The following is a 22,013-nucleotide window of genomic DNA, read 5'->3' as shown; positions in this document are numbered from 1 at the left end:
AGTCTGTGTGTATCTTTTTTCAGTGAGGTGTGTTTCTTGTAGGCAGCAAATAGATAGGTCTTGTTTTTTAATCTTTTTGGCCAGCCTGTATCTTTTAATTGGAGAGTTTAGGCCATTTACATTCAAGGTTACTACTGCTAGGTAATAACTTGGTCCTGCCATTTTTCCATAAATATTCCTATTGTTTTCTTTGGATTTACATTTACTTTTATTGGGAGATTTTCTGCCTTCACCCTTTTCCATAACAATGACTATCTTTCTGTGCTTCTGTGTACAGCACATCCTTAAGCATCTTTTAAAAGGCTGGAGGAGTGGTGACAAATTTTTGTTTCTAAGGTATTTATTTTGCCTTCATTCATAAATGAGAGCTTTTGTTATATTTTAAAATTTTATTTTTTAAAGATTTATTTATTTATTTGAAAGTCAGAGTTACACAGAGAGAGGAGAAGCAGAGAGAAGTCTTCCATCCTCTGGTTCACTCCCCAATTGGCTGCAACTGCCGGAGCTGTGCCGATCCAAAGCCAGGAGCCAGGAGCTTCTTCTGGGTCTCCCATGTGGGTACAGGGGCCCAAGGACTTGGGCCATCTTCTACTGCTTTCCCAGGCCATAGCAGAGAGCTAAATCAGAAGAGGAGCAGCCGGAACTAGAACCAGAGGCCATATGGGATGCCAGTGCTTTAGGCCAGGGTGTTAACCCACTGCACCACGGCACCGGCCCCTAAACTTTTATTTAAGTTATCCGAGTTTCATGTATTTCATATATACAGATATAGGAACATAGTGATACCCCCACCCTCCCTGCTGACCATGCTCCAATCCTTCCTCTTTCTCCCTCTCACATTCCCACTCTTAATTTTTACAAAAAAATCTACTTTGTTTATTTAGTGATCATATAGCTAACCCTACACAGTAAAAGAGTTCAACAAATAGTATGAAGGAAAAAAAACTGTTCCTCAGCAGAAGAGACAAGGGCTATAAAGACTCATTGAATACCAAAATGTCCATTTCACTCCAATATATTATAGTAAATAAGAGCTTTGCAGGGTATAGTATTCTGGATTGACAGTTTTTTTTTCTCTCAAGACTTGGACTATGTCTTGCCATTTTCTCCTAGCCTATACGGTTTCTGATGAGAGAGTCTAATTGGAGATTCTCTGAAAGTAATCAGCTGTTTCTCTAGTGTACATTTTAGAATCTTTTCTAAAATGTGGAAAGTTTGACCACAATGTGTCAGTGAAGATCTTTTCTGGTCATGTCTATAAGGAGTTCTATGTGCCTCATGTACTTGGACATCCCTTTGTTTCTCCAAATTAGGGAAATTTTCTGTAATTATTTTACTGAATAGACCTTCTAATCCATTCTTTCTTTCCACACCTTCAAGAACTCCTAAGACCCGTATGCTGGGTCAATTGACAGTATCCCAAAAATCTCCAACTCTGATTGAAAATTTTCTAATGATCTTTTAACTTGGATATTCTTTCTTCCACCTCACCAAGTCTAAGTTTTCCAACAATCTGTCTTTTAGCTTGGATACTCTTTCTTCTACTTCACCAAATATGTTGTTAACGCTTTCCACTTTATTTTTATGACATATTGAATTCTTCATTTCTAATATTTCTAATATTTCATTTTAATTTCTCTTCAAAATGACAATATCATGGGAGAATTTTTCATTAATATGTGTGGATGTCTTTAATTCATGAATTTGCTTATCATTGATTCTGAGTAATCCTGTGATTAATCTTTTGAATTCTGTTTCAGGCATTTCATCAAGTTCTTCATCTTCACATTCTAAAACTGAAGTGTTGTGTTCCTTTGGTGGGGGGTGGGGGAAATCACGTTGTCTGCCTTATTCTCATTTCTTGAATTTCTGTATTTATTTTTAGGCATTTGTAGAAATACGTGTTGTTTTTTTCTTCCGATGTCTTTTATCTTTGAGCTATGCCTCTGTGGCTTAGTGGGGGTGTCTGCTCTTTCAGTGAATAGCCAGAGGTATGTGCTGGGTGTGGCTAGGGAGCTCAAGTCAGTGCTTCAGTACAGGGCAAGTGTCCTGGGTGACACCCAAGTTGGACATGGTAGATCTCCTCTTTTTAGCAGAAAAGAGGGTATGATAACCTCTGTTAGCACCTCCTCCTCTTTTCCATGGTGATTAATCCCCAGGTGTTAGCCCACAGTGAAATACTCATCTGCACTGCCTTATGAACCGCACAAAGGATTTGTGTAGTCAGTGTAAGCACAGATCCCATTGCAATGACCTATCCCAGGGAATCAGGGAGCTCTGAGCAGCATGTGGAACAGCTCACATTGATTGCCCAGAGACTTGACTACATCCTGCACCCTCTTGTGCAGTCAGAGTTCCCAGTCTCAGCACACAAGGCACCCACAGTGCAGAGGATCCATTCTACCCTGCTAGCCTGTCCCACCCAGAGAGAGAGACAGATAGGTTCCCAGAGCCAGCTGCCTGTGGGTGCTCCCCCTAGGTGGTTTGAGCCTTGGAGCCCATGACATGTTGAGAGGCTGGGGGTACCTCACAGTCTTACATGGGTACCCAGTACCCTGTCAATCTTCCCAGCCAGACTCAGAGCCAATGGGAAACGTGGATTTTTCCCTCTGCTGGAATCTCTCAATCACACTTTTGTACAAGAGCCACTGGCCAAATGTTGCCTTTTCCCCACCAGTTGCCAGGTGCACACATCTGAGCTGCTGCCAATGGTACTGTTGAGAAGATGGCATCTTGTATCAGCAAGTTGCTGAATGCACATACAAGAGCTTCTGCAGCTACAGCTTATGTTCAAAATGGTGCCTGCCCTCTCTCAGCTGGTTGCCAGCACCATTGTGGGAGGGATGGGATGAGAGAAACATGCCCCCTCTTTTACTGGGTCAGCAACTACCCTCTTCCACTTAGGGATCTAGGCCAGATTCACACCACACTCTCCCTCTGGCTATATCACCAGTGGATTGGGTTGCTGCAGTCTGATCTCACTTCAGTTTCCAAAGCTGGCACTTTCTCCAGCTCTTCACTGCTGGGGTCACTTGTGTCCATGTTCATGTTGTGAGTCTGCACCTTCCACACTGATCCATAACATTCCTCTTCCTTCCATAGCATTTCCACTGTGGTTTTCTGCCTAACTCTCCCCCTGAGAATATACTTCCTACACTTTTTTTTTTTTTAACTATATACCCCTAGCCTAAAGCAGTACACCCTTCCCTATTCTACCACCTTGGACTCCTCAAAGAGGTAGTTTTTAATAAAAAGAAAAATAAACAAAACTGATAAATCATTGGCCCTCCTCTTAATGTAGTCTAGTGGTATGGATTTTTTGGATTAAGAAAAGCACCTGGGCCGGCGCTGCGGCTCACTAGGCTAATCCTCTGCCTTGCGGTGCCAGCACACCGGGTTCTAGTCCCGGTCGGGGCGCCGGATTCTGTCCCGCTTGCCCCTCTTCCAGGTCAGCTCTCTGCCGTGGCCCGGGAGTGCAGTGGAGGATGGCCCAAGTGCTTGGGCCCTGCACCCCATGGGAGACCAGGAGAAGCACCTGGCTCCTGCCATCGGATCAGCGTGGTGCGCCGGCCGCAGCGCGCTGGCCGCTGCGGCCTTTGGAGGGTGAACCAACGGCAAAGGAAGACCTTTCTCTCTGTCTCTCTCTCTCACTGTCCACTCTGCCTGTCAAAAAAAAAATTTAAAAGAAGAAAAGCACCCAGATTTAGATGTTTTTACACCTTGGAAAACTTGTGCACTTTTTGTACAAAAAATTTAAGTTTTTCTTCATGAGATTTCTAGTAACACAGCCTATATTTATGAAAATTATGTAGTGTTCACCTATGGTAGAGTCTATCATCATTAACTTTATGAGGCTATCTATTACTTTCCAGTGCATCCACTTAGAACAAGTTGAGAGTAAAGCTGCTAACGTTCACTCCTTGCCTGCTTCATTGTATGCTGTGCACAGCACCACCGTAGGCCTGTATACAGATGTGCAGAGTGTGATGAAATACATAAGTTCCCAATGGCTTATGCAGAGTTATTTATTAAATTTATGATATGACTAGTATGAATTTTTTACAACAATGGTGGGCTATTGAAGCTAAGATTCAAATGACTCTGCTTTGAAGGATATTTTCTATGGTGAAATATATGAAGTAAAGTCTTGATGAAATGAAGATCACTTAGAATACTCAATGTGTTTTATTCACGGTACCACTAAGCACATTCTCAGTAAACTCATCTGACTGCACAAGGTTATGTAGTACAAAGTACTTTCTGCTGAATTCACTAAAGTCCTTCCATTTATAAACCACTGTCTTCCAATGGCATTCCAGCTGTAACACTGTGTAAGTCTTATAAATTTGACTCTCGAATGGCAAAATAATGTTAACTATAGAAGGTTAAATTTCATTTATAATATAAATGGTGCAGGGGTTCAACATTTTAAGTAAAATCTTTCCTCTCTCTCTCGCTCTCAACAAAGTTCTAACATCAGAACCTTTCTCTTGGGGAAAAATTCTTCAGGGCTTGACTTTTCTACAAATTTTAACTGTAAAATATGCATTTATCTTGTATGTACTCATGAGAATGGAAATAAAAGCTATTAGTGTTTTTATTTTAATTATCCTGTTAAAGGTATTTGTCAGTGGTGTTTTCAACTAGATCTTTGTCACTTTAATTGTTGGTGAAATAATTTATTATTAGACATACTGTAAAACCAGTAGACCTTTGTTATATGATAAAACAGCAATGTATTGGTAGTCTGAATCAAATATTTACAATGTACTTTATTAACAAAAATGCCAGTGGATCCAGTGTATAATTTATAGTTCTAAATGTCAAGCCTACCTGAATTCTTTTTTTTTTTTTTTTTTTTTGACAGGCAGAGTGGACAGTGAGAGAGAGAGAGAGAGAAAGAAAGGTCTTCCTTTTGCCGTTGGTTCACCCTCCAATGGCTGCCGCGGCCGGCGCGCTGCGCCGATCCGATGGCAGGAGCCAGGTGCTTCTCCTGGTCTCCCATGCAGGTGCAGGGCCCAAGCACTTGGGCCATCCTCCACTGCACTCCTGGGCCACAGCAGAGAGCTGGCCTGGAAGAGGGCAACCGGGACAGAATCCGGCGCCCTGACTGGGAGTAGAACCCGGTGTGCCGGCGCTGCTAGGTGTAGGATTAGCCTAGTGAGCCGCGGCGCCAGCCAAGCCTAACTGAATTCTATTCTGTATCTTAAGTAAATTTATGATAATGCTCTCAAACTATCAATAAACTATACGCACTTTTGTGATCTATGAATTTTTCTAATTAAATTTTACATGCTATAATATGATTTTTACATGAATGATACTTTGTTTAAACTATCAAATGTCAGTACTTCACTACAATTTTATTACAAAATGTATATTACCACTAAATGAACTTTCTTTTAAAAAATAAAAAAATTGGCCCAACTAACAAAAAAATGGGTGGAACAATACCAAATTAATAATATCAGAGATGAAAAAGGATATGCTGTAAACTGAAGTCACAGAAATAAGAAAACAATCATCAGGAATTATTACAAATAGTTATATGCCAACAAATTCCTAAATCTAGAAGAAATGGATAGATTTATGGACACATACATATGACCAAAATTAGGGTACAAAGACATAAAAACCTAAATTGACCAATAATCAAGATGGAGACTGAATCAGTAATAAAGACCCTCCCAAAAAAGAAAATCCCAGAACCAAATGGTTTTGTTGCTTAATTCTACTAAACTTTTAAAGAATGACTCATCCTAACTCTTTCCAAACAATTCACAATAATTGAAAGGGAAGAAATCCTCCCAAACTTCTTTGATGAGGCCAGCATCACCTTAATTCAGAGAAAGCATCTGATAAAATACAAAATTTTCATGATAAAAAAATCTTTAAGCAAATCGGATATAGAAGGAACAAACCTCAACACAATCAAGGCAATAAATGACAAACTCAGTCAGCATTATGTTGAATAGGGAAAAGCTGATAGCATTTCCACTAAAATCTGGAACCAGACAAGGATGCCCACTCTCATCATTACTATTGAATATATTTCTAAAAGTACTAGCCAGAGTCACTGGGCAAGAAAAAGAATTCAAAGAGATATAAATTGGAAAGGAGGAAATCAAATAATCCCTGTTCACAGATGACATGATCCTTTATTTATGGGAACCAAAAGACTCTATGAAGAGACTATTGGAACTTATAAGAGAATTTGGTAAAGTTGCAGGATATAAAATCAACACACAAAAATCAGTAGCATTTGTGTTTTTTTTTACAGATTTATTTATTTATTTGAAAGTCAAACTTACACAAAGAGAGAAGGAGAGGCAGAGAGAGAGAGAGAGAGAGAGAGAGAGGTCTTCCATCTGCTGGTTCACTTCCCAATTGCCGCAATGGCCAAAGCTATGCCAATCTGAAGCCAGGAGCCAGGAGCCAGGAGCTTCTTCCAGGTCTCCCATGCAGATGCAGGGACCCTGTAAGTTGGGCTATCTTTCACTGCTTTCCCAGGCCATAGCAGAGAGCTGGATCAGAACTGGAGCAGCTAGGACTCAAACTGGCACTCATATGGTATGCCAGCACTGCAGGTGGTGGCTTTACCTGCTACACCACAGCGCTGGCCCCAAATCAATACCATTTGAATACACAAACAATACCATTTGAATATAGTGAACGGCTGAGAAGGAATTTGTAAGATAAGTTCCATTCATAATAGCTATCCAAAAAAATTAAATACCTTGGAATAAATTTAACCAAAGATGTGACAGATTTCCACAATGAAAATTACAAAATATTAAGAAAGAAATGTAAGACACAAAATATTGGAAAAAATCCTTAATGTTCATGGATTGCAAGAATTAATATCAAAATGTCCATACTATCCAAAGGAATTTATAGATTCAATGCAACCCCAATCCAAATGCCAAGGAATTTCTTCTTAGATCTATAAAAAATGATCCAAAAAATTCATATGGAAACACAAGATACCCTGAAGAGTTAAATCAATCTTAAGTAATAAAAACAAAGCCAGAGGCAGTCCCAGATTTGAAGACATTCTACAGGACAGTTATAAGCAAAACAACCTGGTATTGGCACAAAAATAGATATGCGGACCAATGTAACAGATTAGAAACTCCAGAAATTAATTCATGAATATACAACCAACTAGTCTTTCCCAAATGAGCTAAAATCACGCCCTGGAGAAAAGACAGTCTCTTCAACAAGTGGTGTTGGGAAGTATGCAGAAGTATAAATAGACTCTTACCTCACACTCTATAAAAAAGTCAACTTGCATGGATCAAAGATCTAAACCTGAGACCTGAAACCATCAAATTATAGAGGAAAAAAGGGGGAAATAATGCAGACGTTGACATAGGCAAAGTCTTCTTATATAAGACCCCAGAAACACAGCAATTAAAGCAAAAATAGACAAATAGGATTACATCAAGCTAAGAAGCTTCTGCACATCAAAGGAAACACTCAACAAAGTGAAGAGGCAATCAATAGAATGGAAGAAAATATTTGCAAACTACGCATCTGATAAAGGATTAATATCCAGGTTATATAAGGAGCTCAAGAAACTCAACAACAATGAAACAAACAATCCAGTTTAAAAAAAAGAGCTAAGGACATGAACAAACATTTTTCAAAGAATGATATAAAATGACCAACAGACACATGAAAAAATGTTCAAGATCATTAGTCACCAGAAAAATGCAAATAAAAACCACAATGAGGTTTAACCTCGCCCCAGTTAGAATGACTCTCATCCAAAAATCAAAAGTAATAAATTCTGGCAAGGATGTGGAGAAAATGTACCCTAATAAACTGCTGTTGGGAATGTAAACTAATACAACCATTATGGAACATAGTATGGCAATTCCTCAAAAATCTGAAAATTGATCTACCATATGACTCTACCATCCCACTCCTGAAAATACATCCAAAGGAAATGAAATCAGCATATGAAGAGTTATCCATATCCCCATGTTTATAGCAGCTCCACTGACAATAGGTAAGAAATGGAATCAACCCAGATGTCCACCAACTGATTTCTGAATAAACTGGGGTACATATACAATTGGAATACTACTCAGCCATAAAAAAGAATAAAATTCTGTCTTTTGCAACAAAATGGGTGCAGCTGAAGACCATTATGCTTAGTGAAGTGAGCCAGATCCAATAAGACAAATACCACATGTTTTCTCTGGTTTATAGTAGCTAATATATAGAGTAAAAAAAATAACCTTCACGTATATGAAGCCGTCATCTTGTGATTTGGTTGTTGTCTTTAACTGTTGTCTATTCCAAAGTGAAACAGTGGTCTTTCCACCTTCTATCTGTAGAGCTTTGTTTACAGGAGCACTGAGCCTGTGATTATAAAGAAAATTAAGATTGTTATTGCAAAAAATCAAAAGAAAAGAATAGAGGGACCACTATATTCTTGGACTCATATCTATGCAATCTGTTTTCTATATATTAATAAATTTTAAAGTTAAATATCAAAATATTTAAAACTAAATTATATAACTCCATGTTTTTAATATATTCACAGAATTGTACAACCACCAATACAAGGAAGATGGCTTTTTCATCAGTTCCAAAAGAAACTCAATACTCATGAACAGTCACTCCCCAATTCTAGCCCCAAGTAACACTAACATATTTTTTGTTTCCATAGATTTGCCTATTCTGAACATCTCACATAAATGGGATCATGTAACATGTGATCTTTTGGCTCTTTTCTTTTAGCATAATATTCACAAGAACCACCTGCTTTGTAGCTTGTGTCAGTAATTCATTTTCTTTCAGTGCTGAGTAGTCTTCCACGGATACAGCACAGTTGATCCATTCATCAGCTGATGAATGTTCTATTTGCTTTCACTGCTTCCTATTATAACGCCAATCCAAGTATTCATGATGAACAGAAGCATTCTCATTTTGTGTGAACATACATTTTTGCTACATTAAGTATACACCCAAGAGTGGGATTTTGGGCCAAACAGTAACTTGTTTCAGCTTTTGACAAACTGTTACTCTTTTCCTATGTGGCTGCACCATTTTACATTCCTACCAGCAGCGTATGAGTGCCAATTTCCTCACATCTTCATCCTCACTAACACTTATTATTATTTGTTTTTTTTTTTAAGTTTCTAGCCATCCTAATGGTTGTGAAATGGTATTTTGTTTTGGTTTATTTTTATTTATTTATTTAATTCAAAAGGCAGAGACATACAGCAGGAGAGAGGGAGAGGGGGGAGGAGGGAGAGAGAGGGGGAGAGGGAGGGAGGGAGGGAGGGAGAAAGCAGAGGGGAGGGGAGACATCTTCCATCCACTGGTTCATTCCCAAATGCCCACAACAGCAGGGATGGGTCAGGCCAAAATCAAAAGCTAGGAGTTCAGGGATGGCGCTGTGGCATAGCAGGTAAAGCAGCCACCTGCAGTGCTGGCGTCCCATATGGGCGCTGGTTTGAGTCCCAGCTGCTCCACTTCCAATCCAGCTCTCTGCTGTGGCCTGGGAAAGTAGTGGAAGATGGCCCAAGTCCTTGGGCCCCTGAACCCACATGGGAGACCTGGAAGAAGCTCCTGACTGCTGGCTTTGGATCGCTGCAGCTCTGGCCATTGCAGCCAACTGGGAAGTGATACACAGGATAGAAGACATCTCTCTCTCACGTGCTCTCGCTCTCTCTCTCTCTCTCTCTCTCTGCCTCTCCATCTCCCTGTGTAACTCTGACATTCAAATAAATAATCTTAAAAAAAAAAAGCTAGGAGCTCAATCTGTGTCTCCCACACTAGTGGCAGGGACCCAAGTACTTGAGACATTATTTCTGCTTCCCACAATGCATGCTAGTAGGAAATTGGAATCAGAAGTTGAGCTGGGACCTGAACCCAGGCCCTCTTGTATGAAATGCAGGTGTCCCAAGCAAATCTTATCCACTGTGCCAAAACCTGCCCCTCACTGTGGTTCGGATTGGCACTTTGCTGACAGCGGATGATGATCAACATATTTTCAGTGTTCATTAATTATTTGTGTATCCTCTTGGGAGAAATTCCTATTTATTTTGCCCACTTTTTAAAAAAAGATTTATTTATTTGAGAGACAGGGTCACAGAGAGAGAAAGGTCTTCCATCTGTGGGGTCACTCCCCAAATGGCCACAACAGCCAGAGCTGAATGGATCTGAAGCCAGGAGCCAGGAGCCTCCTCCAGCTCTCCCACACAGGAACAAGAGCCCAAGCACTTGGGCCATCTTCTACTGCTTCCCTAGGCCAAAACAGAGAGCCATATTGGAAGAGGAGCAGCTGGGACACAAACCTGCACCCATTTAGGATAACAGCGCCGCAGGCAGGGGCCTAGCCCACTACACTACAGAACTGACCCCTTTGCCTACTTCTTAATTGTTTTGTCTTTTTATTATTTAATTCTGAGTATGGTTCATTTTTTTGCTTTTGTTTAGAAATAATTTCAGACTTTATTTTTAAATCACTTATTTGCTTGAGAGGTGGGAGTGGAAGAAAAGGCAGAAAGTGAGAGAGAGCACTCCCATTCACCCACTCACTGCCCAAAGGGCAGCAATGGACTGGGCCAGGGTCTAAGCCCAAAGCCAAGACCTAAGTCCAGATCTCCCACAGGAGTGGCAGCAACTCAATGACTGGAGCCTTGACCTGCTTGCTGCCTCCCAGGGTCTGCAATTAGGAGGAAGCTGGAGTTAGGAGAAGGAGCCATCCTAAGCACAGTTTTAACTGCTGGACTAAACGTCCACCTTAGAGTTTTAATTTTTTTTTTAAGCTAAAACAGTACAAAGAACTCCTGTACACCTTTAATCCAGATTTCCTAAATGTTAACATATTACAATTCTTTTTTTATCCACTTGATTTCATCCTAAAACATTTGAGAGTGAGTTGCAGATGAAATGCCCCTTTACTTCTAAATACATCCCTGTACCTTCAAAAACAAAGACTTCTTTTATGTAACAGTTTGCTGGTTAAAATCAGGAAAAATGCAATGCCAACAACTAACTGTATTCAAATCGTACCAATTCCTCCACTAATACCCTGTATCAGATTTGGGCTTTTCCACACGTTTCTCACCTTTCAGGTGTTTGTATCTTTACAGAAAATGTTACTGTCAGTTGCTACTGCAGTGACTCGCAAACGTGTCAGCACGTGAAAATCACCTGGAGTTTTTCAACACTCCTAAACTCGGGGCTGTGGACCACGGTGGAGACGCTGAGCGGGTTAAAGGATTCCAGCTGCTGCGTTTCCCCTGGACTACCACCTGCAAGACGCGCCAGCAGGCGAGGGTGGGACCCACGCCGCCCGGCTCCCTCCGCGGGTCAGCGCGCCATGCACGGCCGCTCCCCGCGAGCTTCAGAGGCGGCGAGGCCGGATGTCACCCATCCTCTCGTCCTTCCCGACTGCTTCTTCAGAGCCTGGCACATGGCAGGAATCTCATACATGTCACGGGAATGGGTGGAGGGGACTCCGCTTCCCCCAGCTTGTCCTCCGACGCCTAAAGTGACCACTACTCCGCCAGGGTGCCGAATCCCCGCAGTCTGCGAGGCCGGAGCGGGGAGTGGTCCTGCCAGACGAAGCTTCTGCAAATCAGAGCGTAGGGAACCCTGGCCCCCGAGGCCCAGCAGGGGCCGCAGGCCCCGGATGTGCGTTGGCTTCACCCGGGCCCTCGCGGGCAGTACCCAGGATGCTCTGCGCCGCGCGCCGCCGCGGGCCCTGAAGGAGACCAGCCGGGCGCGGAGTTGAGTGGAACTCCGAGCGCGTGGTCCGGCGGCGACTGCGCATGCGCACGCGACGGGCGACGAACTCCGCAGCGCCAGGAACCCGGCTAAGGTTGCCCGCACCTCTCGGCCTCTCGCGTTGACTGGGGTCGTGGCGCGCCCGCGCTTCCACCACTAGCGGCCAGGGGAACCGGCCCCGGGCACCGCCCCCTGCCCCCCGCGGCTCCGCCCACCGCGGCCGCCTGCTGCCTCTGTGGGTCCAGAGTCCCGGAGACGAGCACAGCTCGGTGGCATGGAGGGTGGCGGCGGCCTGGGGCGCGCCGTGTGCGTGCTGACCGGGGCCTCCCGCGGCTTCGGCCGGGCGCTGGCCCCGCTGCTGGCTCGGCTGCTGGCGCCGGGCTCCTTGCTAGTCCTAAACGCCCGCAACGACGAGGCGCTGCGGCAGCTGGAGGTCGAGCTGAGCGCCGGGCAGCCCGGCCTGCGCATAATGCGGGTGCCTGCTGACCTGGGCGCCGAGGCCGGCCTGCAGCAGCTGCTCGGCGCCCTCCGCGAGCTTCCCAGGCCCGAGGGGCTGCAGCGGCTGCTGCTCATCAACAACGCGGGTAAGACGCGCGGGGGGCGGGCCCGCCTGGATGATCGGATCCTAGGTATTCCCGCCGCAGTCACAGGACAGGCGAGGGCTTCGGAGGGAAGGCCCGGTGCCGTCGGGGCGACCCCTTCCCCGGACGGTTCAGCCAGCGGTTTTCCCAAAGCGCCCGGTGGAACCTTCCGGAGCTCCTGCACAGCGCCCCCTGGCGGAGGCCTGCCTCCGGCCGGGGTGAATCCCAAAGTTCTCCACAGGCCCCCAGAGGAGACAGGTGGCTCCCAGCCTGCAACTTGGGGTGGGTGGGTTCTCCACGTATGTCTGTCCACAGAGCTGAGAAAGAGGAGAGAGGGAACGTCTTCAGAAGTGCTGGGCAGGTTCTTCTTCCCTCTGAAGAAATTTGGGACAAACTGAATGAACAACAAGTCCCACCTGCCTGGGTTATTCCTAAGATCTGCTTTTTTCAGGCACTCTTGGAGATGTGTCCAAAAACTTCGTGAACCTGAGTGACCCAGCTGAAGTGAACAGCTACTGGGCCCTGAATTTGACCTCCATGCTCTGCCTGACCTCCTGCATCCTGAAGGCGTTTCCTGCCAGTCCTGGCCTCAGCAGGACTGTGGTGAACATCTCGTCGCTGTGTGCCCTGCAGCCCTTCAAGGGCTGGGCGCTGTACTGTGCAGGGAAGGCTGCCCGGGACATGATGTTCCAGGTGCTGGCTGTAGAGGAGCCCAGTGTCAGGGTGCTGAGCTATGCCCCAGGTAGGTGGCGAGTCCCTCCATTCCTGCCCCACCCCCAGAACTAGCTGGTGCCCCTCACAGCTGCCCCAGAGGCCACCTCTATCCCTCCAAAGCCCATTGTCCCAGAATCAGGACTCATCTCGTCTTAGGAGGAAAACAGACTCCTTGGAAGTTGGCAGGGATGGGAGCAAAGGTTGTGGAGAGAGCGTAGGGAGCCGCCTGAGCTGGAGCAGAAACACGGGGGAGTCAGATGCTGGACAGGGGTGAGGAGAGGACTGGGCTTTGAATCCTGGGCCTGTGGAGTGGGGAAGATGTGGCCGCCTCCCAGGCCAGTTTGGAGGACTGAATGAGATAACATGTGTCCTATCTCCCTGTTAGCACTTCTCGTGGTTGGCTAGGACTTACCACACTATGTTGTCTTCATACGCACACTTGTCTGCTCCCTCCCCTGGCAGCCTTGGAGCAGGGAGCATGCACTCTTCACCCGTGTGTCCCCAGTCCCTGGCAGAGCTGCACTGAGGCTGTCCACTGTAAGTGTTGGTTGAATAAAGAGCAGACAGGCGTTGTTCAGTGCTGACCTCCCAGACTGACCCGTGCTGGAACACTACGGGCGTGCTGGGCCCTGTCCTCGTCACAGTGAAAGGGTAGGGGGTCTCATGACACCTGGTCTGCTTGCTGACCACCTTACCACAATGCCCCAGGACCCCTTCCTTGATGGTGAAGCTTCTGTTGTAGGCTTAAGGTTGCTGCAGGTAGAAGGTGACAGCAGCGCAGTGGTAGATGCCTAAGCAACTTGGAGCTCTCGTGCTCCGTCCCCCTTGGGAGTGGCATCAGGATCCCAGGGGCAGACAGGTGCAGTGGCCAGCCCAGAGCCCAGACGTGGCAGGACCCGGATCTCACTTGGCTTCCTAGCTCTTGATCTGTGCTGGGTCCACTACATCATGTTCTGTAGGACCCAGTGCCTCTGCCTCACAACACACAAACATACATACACACGCAGTTATTCTTGCAACCAGCATCCAGCTTGACACCCATGTGAGCTCAGCCAGGACTCGCTTAGACAACCATGACTAGCTGTCCACTACTACCAGGAGAGGAGCAGAATCCAGAATGCCACGTGGCGGGGTTGGCTCTCAGGAGGCTGCTTTGGGCAGTCTGAGGGAGCTGATGTTTGGGGAGGGCCCTGGGGCCTAGACAAAAGCACAGGGTAGTCTGGAGAAGAATGTTCTAAAAGTAGAATGGGCCATTTGGAAAGGTAGCAGGTGCCCTCTGTTTGGGCTGCACACATGGCTGGAAGGTGCTCCTTCTACAAGATTCCACGATTTTCTGCCCCCAAGGACCACTAACTCCAAATCCTGGGGTGTTATGATTCCTTTCTGACAACTTCGAAGTACACGTGAGAGTTCAGGGAGGAGCAGTTCCCTCTGGGAGGGATGACAAGGCTGGCCTCGTGGGAAGTAGCTAAACTGGATTAGACCTGGAGGGCTGCTGAGATGTTAGCAGGTTGAAGGCATTCCCCATAAATGCAGGTAAAAGTAGGAAAGCTTGTTATGGAGTGCTGGCAGCTGGGTGCAGAGAAGGGCGCTGAGAAGCGGGACCTTGAGGACCAGGCCAGACCTTGGGAGCATTGCAGGGCTGGCTGCTGAGCAGAGGAACCCTGTCATCCCAGTGATGTGGTAGCAAAGCGAATTCAGCAGAGGCTACGGAAGGAGTTGGAGCAGGGAGAGAACCAGAGCAGTGCAAAGGGCCTGTTTTCCGAGTGTGTTGATGTGGAAGGGTCCTCCCTGATACCTGGTTGGCTCTGGGGACAGAGGACTGGGGGTAGTGCAGGTTTTGAGAACTTCGTTACTAGAAATGGGACAGGTCAGGGGGAGGTGCTGGATACCCAGGAGATGGTAAACTTGGTTTTAGACTCAGTGATCTGAGTGAACTTGTTCACTGGGCTTTGGAATTTGAACCTGGAAGTTGGTAGTGACAAAATAGAGACTTGTGACCCTAACCACAGAGTTCAGCCAAGATCAGGTATCACCTCTGGTCAGACCTGACTCAACCTCCCCCTGCGACATGCACACACCCACAGCAGGGACCCCGACCTCTGTCCCTGCCTTGGCCGTGTCCCCTCATCGTGTTTCATCCCCTAGGTCCACTGGACACGGACATGCAGCAGTTGGCCCGGGAGACCTCCGTGGACCCAGACTTGCGAAAGAGGCTGCAGGAGCTGAAGGCAAGGGGGGAACTCGTGGACTGCAAGGAGTCAGCCCAGAAGCTGCTCAGCCTGCTGCAAAAAGACACCTTCAAGTCTGGAGCCCACGTGGACTTCTACGATAAATGAGCCCATGTCCTGGGCTTCCTGGGCCTTTATGCCTCCACACGGAGCAGGCACAGCCAGGCTGCCCCTGTCCTGCCACACTGCCCTGCACCCCTGCCTTCACAGATAAGCCCTCGTGCCTCCCATCCTGCTCGCGGACAGGGCCAGCTGGGAGGCCCTCGGCGTGGCTGCTGTTATCAGCTGTCAGGAGGCTGTGTTGTGTTCAGGAAGCTCCTGCAGGAGACTTCGGGGAGAGGGGATGCATGTTGGCGTTTCCGTCCCCAAGAAGAGAATTTTAGGGATAGAACAGGAAAAGAAACAGAAACACTAAATGGAAGAAGTCGGGGCTCCCGCCCATGGCCAGTCCATGGGGAGTGATCTGGTGTCAAAAAGGAGGCCCTGAGTAGATTCACAGATGGCGCACGAGGAGGGAAGATGGTGCAGGTTCCCACCCATGTGGCTGCCCCTGCTCAGGGTAACAGGACCCATCCGGAACCTCATGTCCTCATCCTGATGCCTCCTCCTTCCTCCAGAATGCACCCCCCCCCCCGCCCCAGCTGAGAGTGTGTGTGTCCCTGATAAAGACAGAATAAATTGCAGACTGTCCATCCGCCTCTGATACTGGACTGGGACTGACTCCCTGGGCCACTGGGCCCATGCGTGTTCCGGAGGCAATGAACACAAATTCCCAGCCCTGCCCTTCTTTCCCAGGAAGTTGTCCTGGGGCTGTGAGCCTCTCACCAAGCCTTGCCTGACAGGTGCCAGCAGCACTGCCCAGGACTGACAGGCCCAGATACCTGTTCTGTACGCTTGCCCGCTGTGCCCCTGCTAGATACTGCCTTTTCCTCACCGCCACCTGTCTGAAACACAGTCATCCTTCTCATCTGACCCCCACACACACAGCCGTCAGTCATGGGGCATCTCCAATCCCAGTTCTATGCCACTTCACAGAGCAAAGCCCTGGGTGGACCCTTGCTCCTGTTATGGGCCTTTGGGCAATGTCCATCAGCCCAAGGTACTCATCCTCAATGGGGTGGGTCTAGGACCTGCCTGCCTTTGGGGAAGGTGCCAAGAGAAGGAAGCCCTGAAAAACGGCACAACCACCCTGATGCTTCTGTAAGTCTGTCGATGAGGGCAGGCTGGGGCTGCATGGTGGTGCTATGTAGCCCGCCACTGGCCCCTGTTTAGGAGGGAGGGAGTACCCTGCCTGCTAACACCAAGGCTTTGCCTTGCATCTGCTAGTGCAGAAGGGAACGCTGGTTCTCCTTGTGGACAGCAGAGGGCGCTCCGAGGCCGTACCTCTTGAGAATCCCTGGCAACTGCGAAGGCTGGAGTGCAGGGTGGCAGGTCCTGGTGTGGAACTGGGAGTACCCCAATGGGATTACCTCGCCCAGAGTCAAAATTGCTGGATTCAGATCCTTGCTATGCCACTTAGCAGCTAGCAATCCAGGACAAGCTGCTGCTCTGTGCCTCAGTTTTCTTCTCTAAAAATGGAAAGGGCCAGTCCTGTGGCATAGCAAGTAAAGCGCCATCTGCAGTGCCAGCATCCCATTTGGGCACCACTTCAAGTCCCAACTGCTCCACTTCCAATCCAGCTCTCTGCTGTGGCCTGGGAAAGCAGTAGAAGATGGCCCAAGTCCTTGGGCCACTGCACCTGCGTGAGAGACCCGGAAGAAGCTCCTGGCTCCTGGCTTCAGATTGGCGCAGCTCTGACCCTTGTGGCCAGCTGGGGAGTGAGCTAGTGGATGGAAGACTTTCTCTCTCTCTCTCTCTCTCTCTCTCTCTCTCTCTCTCTCTCCTTTCTCTGCCTGTCCTCTCCCTGTGTAACTCTTTCAAATAAATAAATATTTTTTTTTAATGTGGGAAGACACTGCCTCTCTCAAAGGGACACTGAGAGTCTTCAGTGACCTGAGGTTTGTGGATGTCCAGCACAGCGCTGGCACTGCAGGAAGTGCCCACACAGGTGCCAACAGCGTTTACTGCCTTCCCAGGGCCCTGCTTACAAGCCACTTGGTCTCTCTGCAGCCCAGACACTCACCCTTTGCAGGCCTAAAGCAGGAACGCTGCTGCACTGCCGCTGATCCAGGCCTCCTCGGGGGTGTGGGGGTTTGGGCTCAACACTGTCGTGCACGCACAGGAAAATGGATGAGCTCTGGAGTCAGGAATCCTCAGTCCCACTTCCATCTCTGATGGAGATGCTGGGAGTCTTGGTAGGTCTCCCCCACCCTCCCAGCTTCTATGTCCATAGAGCAAATGAACTCAAGCTTCTTTCCTGCATACCTTCCTCGGAGTCGTTCCAGATGCAGTCAAAGCACAGGGGCCAGCCTGAGTCGCCCTCCTGCTGTGGCGGGTGAGGGTGGGGGACCTCCCCGGCTCCTTGCTCCCAGTGCCAGCCCTGCCCCTGATGGCCGGCCCAGCACGGTGGTTCTGCTCTCATCCAGGCTGGCCGCCTGGCCTTATTCAGAAGTACCACCTGCGCCCACGAGGGGGCGAGGCCCTCCCACTACTGCCTACTGCCGTTTGTCTTCTCTGCCAGGATCGAAGAGCCTTAAAAGCCAGCTCTTGGCCCGCTCTCCCATGCAGTTCAGGATTCTGGGCTCAGGCCCCCAGGGAACTGGGGAGGTCAGAAAGGGCAGGCCCCCAGACTCCTCGATGACCCACAATCTCTGATCACAGGGATTTCACAGTCCCCGCTTCAGCCCTGGACTCAGCCTGCCCAGGTCTCCACACCCACAGGGCAGGGCAGCTTTTGTGCCAGCCACCTCGCAGTGCACACTGGGAACACAGATGGGTAGTCCTCCTGGGGAAAGTGATGTTCCACAGCCTTGGCCACCACACATGTGAACACACGTGAGCACACATGCATATACATGCCTACACATGCACAGAGCCCAGCTGCCGGGTGAGCAGAGGCACAGATTAGCCAAAAGACAAACAAGGCTTCTCTTTGTCTTCAGTGTGAAAGAGCGGGGCAGTTTTCTGGGTTTGTGTTTGACAGCTCTGAGCTAGGAGCCAGCAGCTGGCCTGTAAGGAACGGTCAGTGAGGGGAATATTCCAGGCCCACCCCAGGGAGCTGTGCCACCTCCACCCGTGAGCGTGAGCAGCTGGGACTGGGCCGCTCGGGCGTGCTCCCCCATGCCCAGTCCTGTCCTTTATCTGTGCCATGAATACACGTACGAGACGAGTTCCACACCCAGGCCGGAGCCGAGGCCATTGCTGGCTAAGCCTAGAGATGCCAGCAGCTCCTACCACCCCCGCAGGATGGCTGCCCCAGGACACTCTCCTTTCCATGCCTCCCAGTGTCTCAGCCCAGGGAGCTGGGCTCTGGGATTCTTCCCATAGAGGATGGCCTTATAGGCAATGCACCTCTTGACCCCATCCCCAACTGACCCTGAAGGCTCCAGGCCTCCTTCTCCCTCCCTCAGCACCAAGGCCAGGGCGAAGAAGGAGAGGGCCCTGGGCCCCTGCGCTTGGAGCTGCAGAAATATGAATGAAGCTTGCAATGGCAGGGGGGCTCCTGCCCCTGCCAACCCCAGCTTGATTCCAGAGATCTAAAGCCTGGGCTTCAAGACACTCTGTGTGTTCCACAGCCTTTAACCAGACCCAGCTGTTGAGGGTTTGATGAATGAATGAATGAATGGGAGAACTATAGTGATGCATTTCAGGGGGCTGGGAGTCAGGCCCCTGCATGTGGCCCCCACCCAGCCCAGGCACCCCTGTGTGAGCCGGCCCCCTTGGGATCCCTGCAGGAAAGCCCACAAGAAGAGGGTGGGCTCAAGACTGCAGTCACCTGGGAGTTTAAAAAAAAATCACTCCTGTTTCTCCTTCCGCACCTCACACTCTAAGCAGATCGAGGGGTATACCACTTGCACCGGGCATCAGAAAGAGAGCCGTGAGCTGTGGGTACCTGGCAGCAACTGACAGAAACCAAAGGAGGCAGTCCCTCAGGGAAGGGCAAGTTCAGGATTAGGGATCAGGGTCCGTCTGAGGTCAGAATTAAGGATCAATACATGGCCATGGTCCAGGTCACTGTAAGGCCAGATCTGGGGTCAGCCCAAGGCCACAGTTAGGCTCAGTCTGTGGTGGAGACATCAAATTTGGGAGCAGAGACCAAAATCCTGGAGAGGCAGAAGAGGCCTGCTTTGAAAATGCTCATTTGCCCACAAATGAACACTAGGGCAAGAAGGCCGGGCCTGAGACAGTGATGGAGGCGGGGGCTACTCACTCTGTCCTCCTAGAGCCCCGGATTCCCTACTCCCCCCACCCCCAAGAGCACGGCACAAAGGGCAGGGGCAGCTGTAGCATTGTTCTTCTCTTTAGATATTTATTTCTTTATTCATTTGAAAGGCAAAGTTACAGAGAAGGAGGAAGAGACACAGAGAAAGAGAGAGAGCTTTTATATTCTGGTTCACTCCCCCAAATGACTGCAAGTGCCTGGCCTCCTGGCCACAAAAACCCAGAGGCCAGGAGCTTCTTCCAGGTCTCCCAAGTGGGTACACCTTGACCATCCTCTGCTGCTTTCCCAGGCCATTAGCAGGGAGCTGGGTCAGAAGTGGAGCAGTCTGAACAGGAACCAGGACCCATATCAGATGCTGGCGTCGTAGGCAGCGGCTTATTGTGCTACACCATAGTGCCGGCCCCATGCATTGTTTTCTTCCAGAAAATGGGCTTTCTCTAAGAATCAGTCCCTGAGGCCCACCCAGATGGAGCAGGAAAGGGACCAGGGCTGAAGCTGGGGGCACTGAGAAGAGGAAAGTCCCATCTCTCCTCTGAAGCCGCCAGCAAAGAAACCCTAGCCAATCCAGCAAGAGCCAAAGACTAAGATGGGCCGAGCAGGACAGTGAGAGTGGAAGCTGGAGACAAGGTGAGAACCAGGGAAGCAGGGAGGAAGGCAGACAGACAGAAAGAGCCGGAAATATAGTAAGACGGATTTAGATGGGAGGAGAGATGGTGGGAGAAGCCACGCAGCCTCGCACGCTCACACACACTCACACTCACACACACCCAGGCATGCGCTCACGCAGCCGCCCTGAGCCTTGCTGGAAATAATCCCATTCGCAACGCCGGCCTCAGCTGCACAGGCAGTGCCGAGCTGTTACCTTGCACATCTGTCAGCTCCAAATGCAGAAGCTGTCACAGGGGGGTGTGTGTGTGTGTGTGTGTGTGTGTGTGAGTGTGTGAGAATGTGTGTGTGCTTGCGCCTGTTTCTCCAGTGAATTCTGAGGTTTTGGTCGGCAGAGGGAGATCCCCAAGGACCCAGAGGCTCGCCACAAAGTCCAGGCCGCCGCCTTCCCCATGTGCAAGCGAGACCTGGGGACTGCCCAGGGTTAGGAGCTAGCCCACTAGATTTGGTCCTAGGCAGTCGCATCTCCTGGGAGAAGCTGAGTCTCCTCTCTTGTCAGAGGGGGAGGTCAGGTAGCCATGCCGGACGCGGGGTGACAAGTGCCTGGCCTGATGTGGGTCAGTCACTGTTGGGATGCCTGAGAGTCTTTCCTCCTACTCACCATATCCTACTTAGCATAGCCACGACGGGCTGCACCCAGCCCCCAGGTGCCCTGAGGCCCTGAGGACACTGGCCACCCCCAGCCTGCTCTTCTCCCAGATGCTTTCCTCACCAGACCCGAGCAGGGGCCTTGGGCTCTGACCCGGCGCACCCAATGGTCCGAGAACCTCGGAGCCAGGGCCTCTAGGAGCAGAGAGGGCTGGCACAAAGCCTGGGGCACATGGCAGTGCTCAGCCAGTCTCACCAGGACCCCCAGGTAGACCCCTGAGCCCTCTTCCCTGAAGACCAGGTTTCCAGCCCCACCCCTGACTCCCCAAATGTCCACTTCCTCTCTCTCTCTGGCGCATTTGCCTTCTCTCCCGCTCTGATCCACGCTGATCACAGAGGGATTTTAGAGCAGTGAGGAGGAGGCCCCAGACTCTGCAGGCAGGAGGCAGCCTGCTCACTCTAAGGAAGGCAAGAGAAGGGCCCTGGCCAAAGAGACCAAGCCCTGGGTCCCGCTCCTCTCATGTCCACCCAGCTTCAGCTTCCTGGCTCCTTGGGCCCCTTCAAGACCCGAGGGCAGAGGCCCCCCGTACCCATGTCGCAGGCACTCCCGGCCTGACCTGCCTGGGCAGAGCCCTGCTGAGCCCCCACGCCATCTTGTTTCCCATCCAGTCCACCCAAAAGTTGAGACATTGTAAGCAGCCTTCCGGGGGGCTCTGGGAGCTCACTGCAGGGGCAGTGGGTTCTGATCCAGGCACTGAGACCAAAGCTCTCAGATCTGTGGCTGCAGCCAAGTGGTGTGCTCTCTCCAGAGACCCGGATGCTGTGTGCACACGTGGGTGTATATGAACCACCCAGGATCCCACTTATGCCCCAGCCACCCGTGTGTGTGTGTGTGTGAACTGCCACCTTAATAGTAGTCATATGGGGGCTATGCTTTCACATGGAGGAGTGTAGTCATGTGTGTACATGTGCATGAGCGTTCTGACATAAAACTTGCTGGATAGCAGCGTGTGCATCCAAGTGTCAGTGTGTCACTATATACACCCCATGAAGTTATTGTGAGGCTGAGAGTATAACTATGGAAACTGCCTTGAGTGCATATCAGCATTCGGTTTAAATAACAGTGTGTCTGTGTGTTTAAACCACGAATTCATACAATAG

The 22,013-nt window shown here is 49.1% G+C and overlaps 2 protein-coding genes across 2 annotated transcripts in view; one reads left to right on the top strand and one right to left on the bottom strand.

Annotated features, from left to right (window-relative positions):
- Positions 1 to 11,227, bottom strand: part of EXOC6B (exocyst complex component 6B) — a 738,880-nt gene extending 727,653 nt beyond the window's left edge. The window contains exons 1-2 of the mRNA XM_051842763.2: positions 11,090 to 11,227; positions 8,247 to 8,370 (exon numbers count right to left, since the gene is read on the bottom strand). The gene's annotated coding sequence lies outside the window, so the exon portion shown is untranslated. The remainder of the gene's footprint in view (positions 1 to 8,246; positions 8,371 to 11,089) is intronic.
- Positions 11,228 to 12,025: 798 nt separating this feature from the next.
- SPR (sepiapterin reductase) lies at positions 12,026 to 15,385 on the top strand. Its single transcript, NM_001329081.1, is given in 3 exon segments — positions 12,026 to 12,335; positions 12,784 to 13,074; positions 15,195 to 15,385. Coding segments are annotated over 3 exon segments (792 nt in total).
- Positions 15,386 to 22,013: the final 6,628 nt, after the last annotated feature.

The sequence above is a fragment of the Oryctolagus cuniculus genome, chromosome 2, assembly GCF_964237555.1.
Source record: "Oryctolagus cuniculus chromosome 2, mOryCun1.1, whole genome shotgun sequence".
Lineage (NCBI taxonomy): Eukaryota > Metazoa > Chordata > Mammalia > Lagomorpha > Leporidae > Oryctolagus > Oryctolagus cuniculus.
This window is presented reverse-complemented; position numbering and strand designations above follow the sequence as displayed.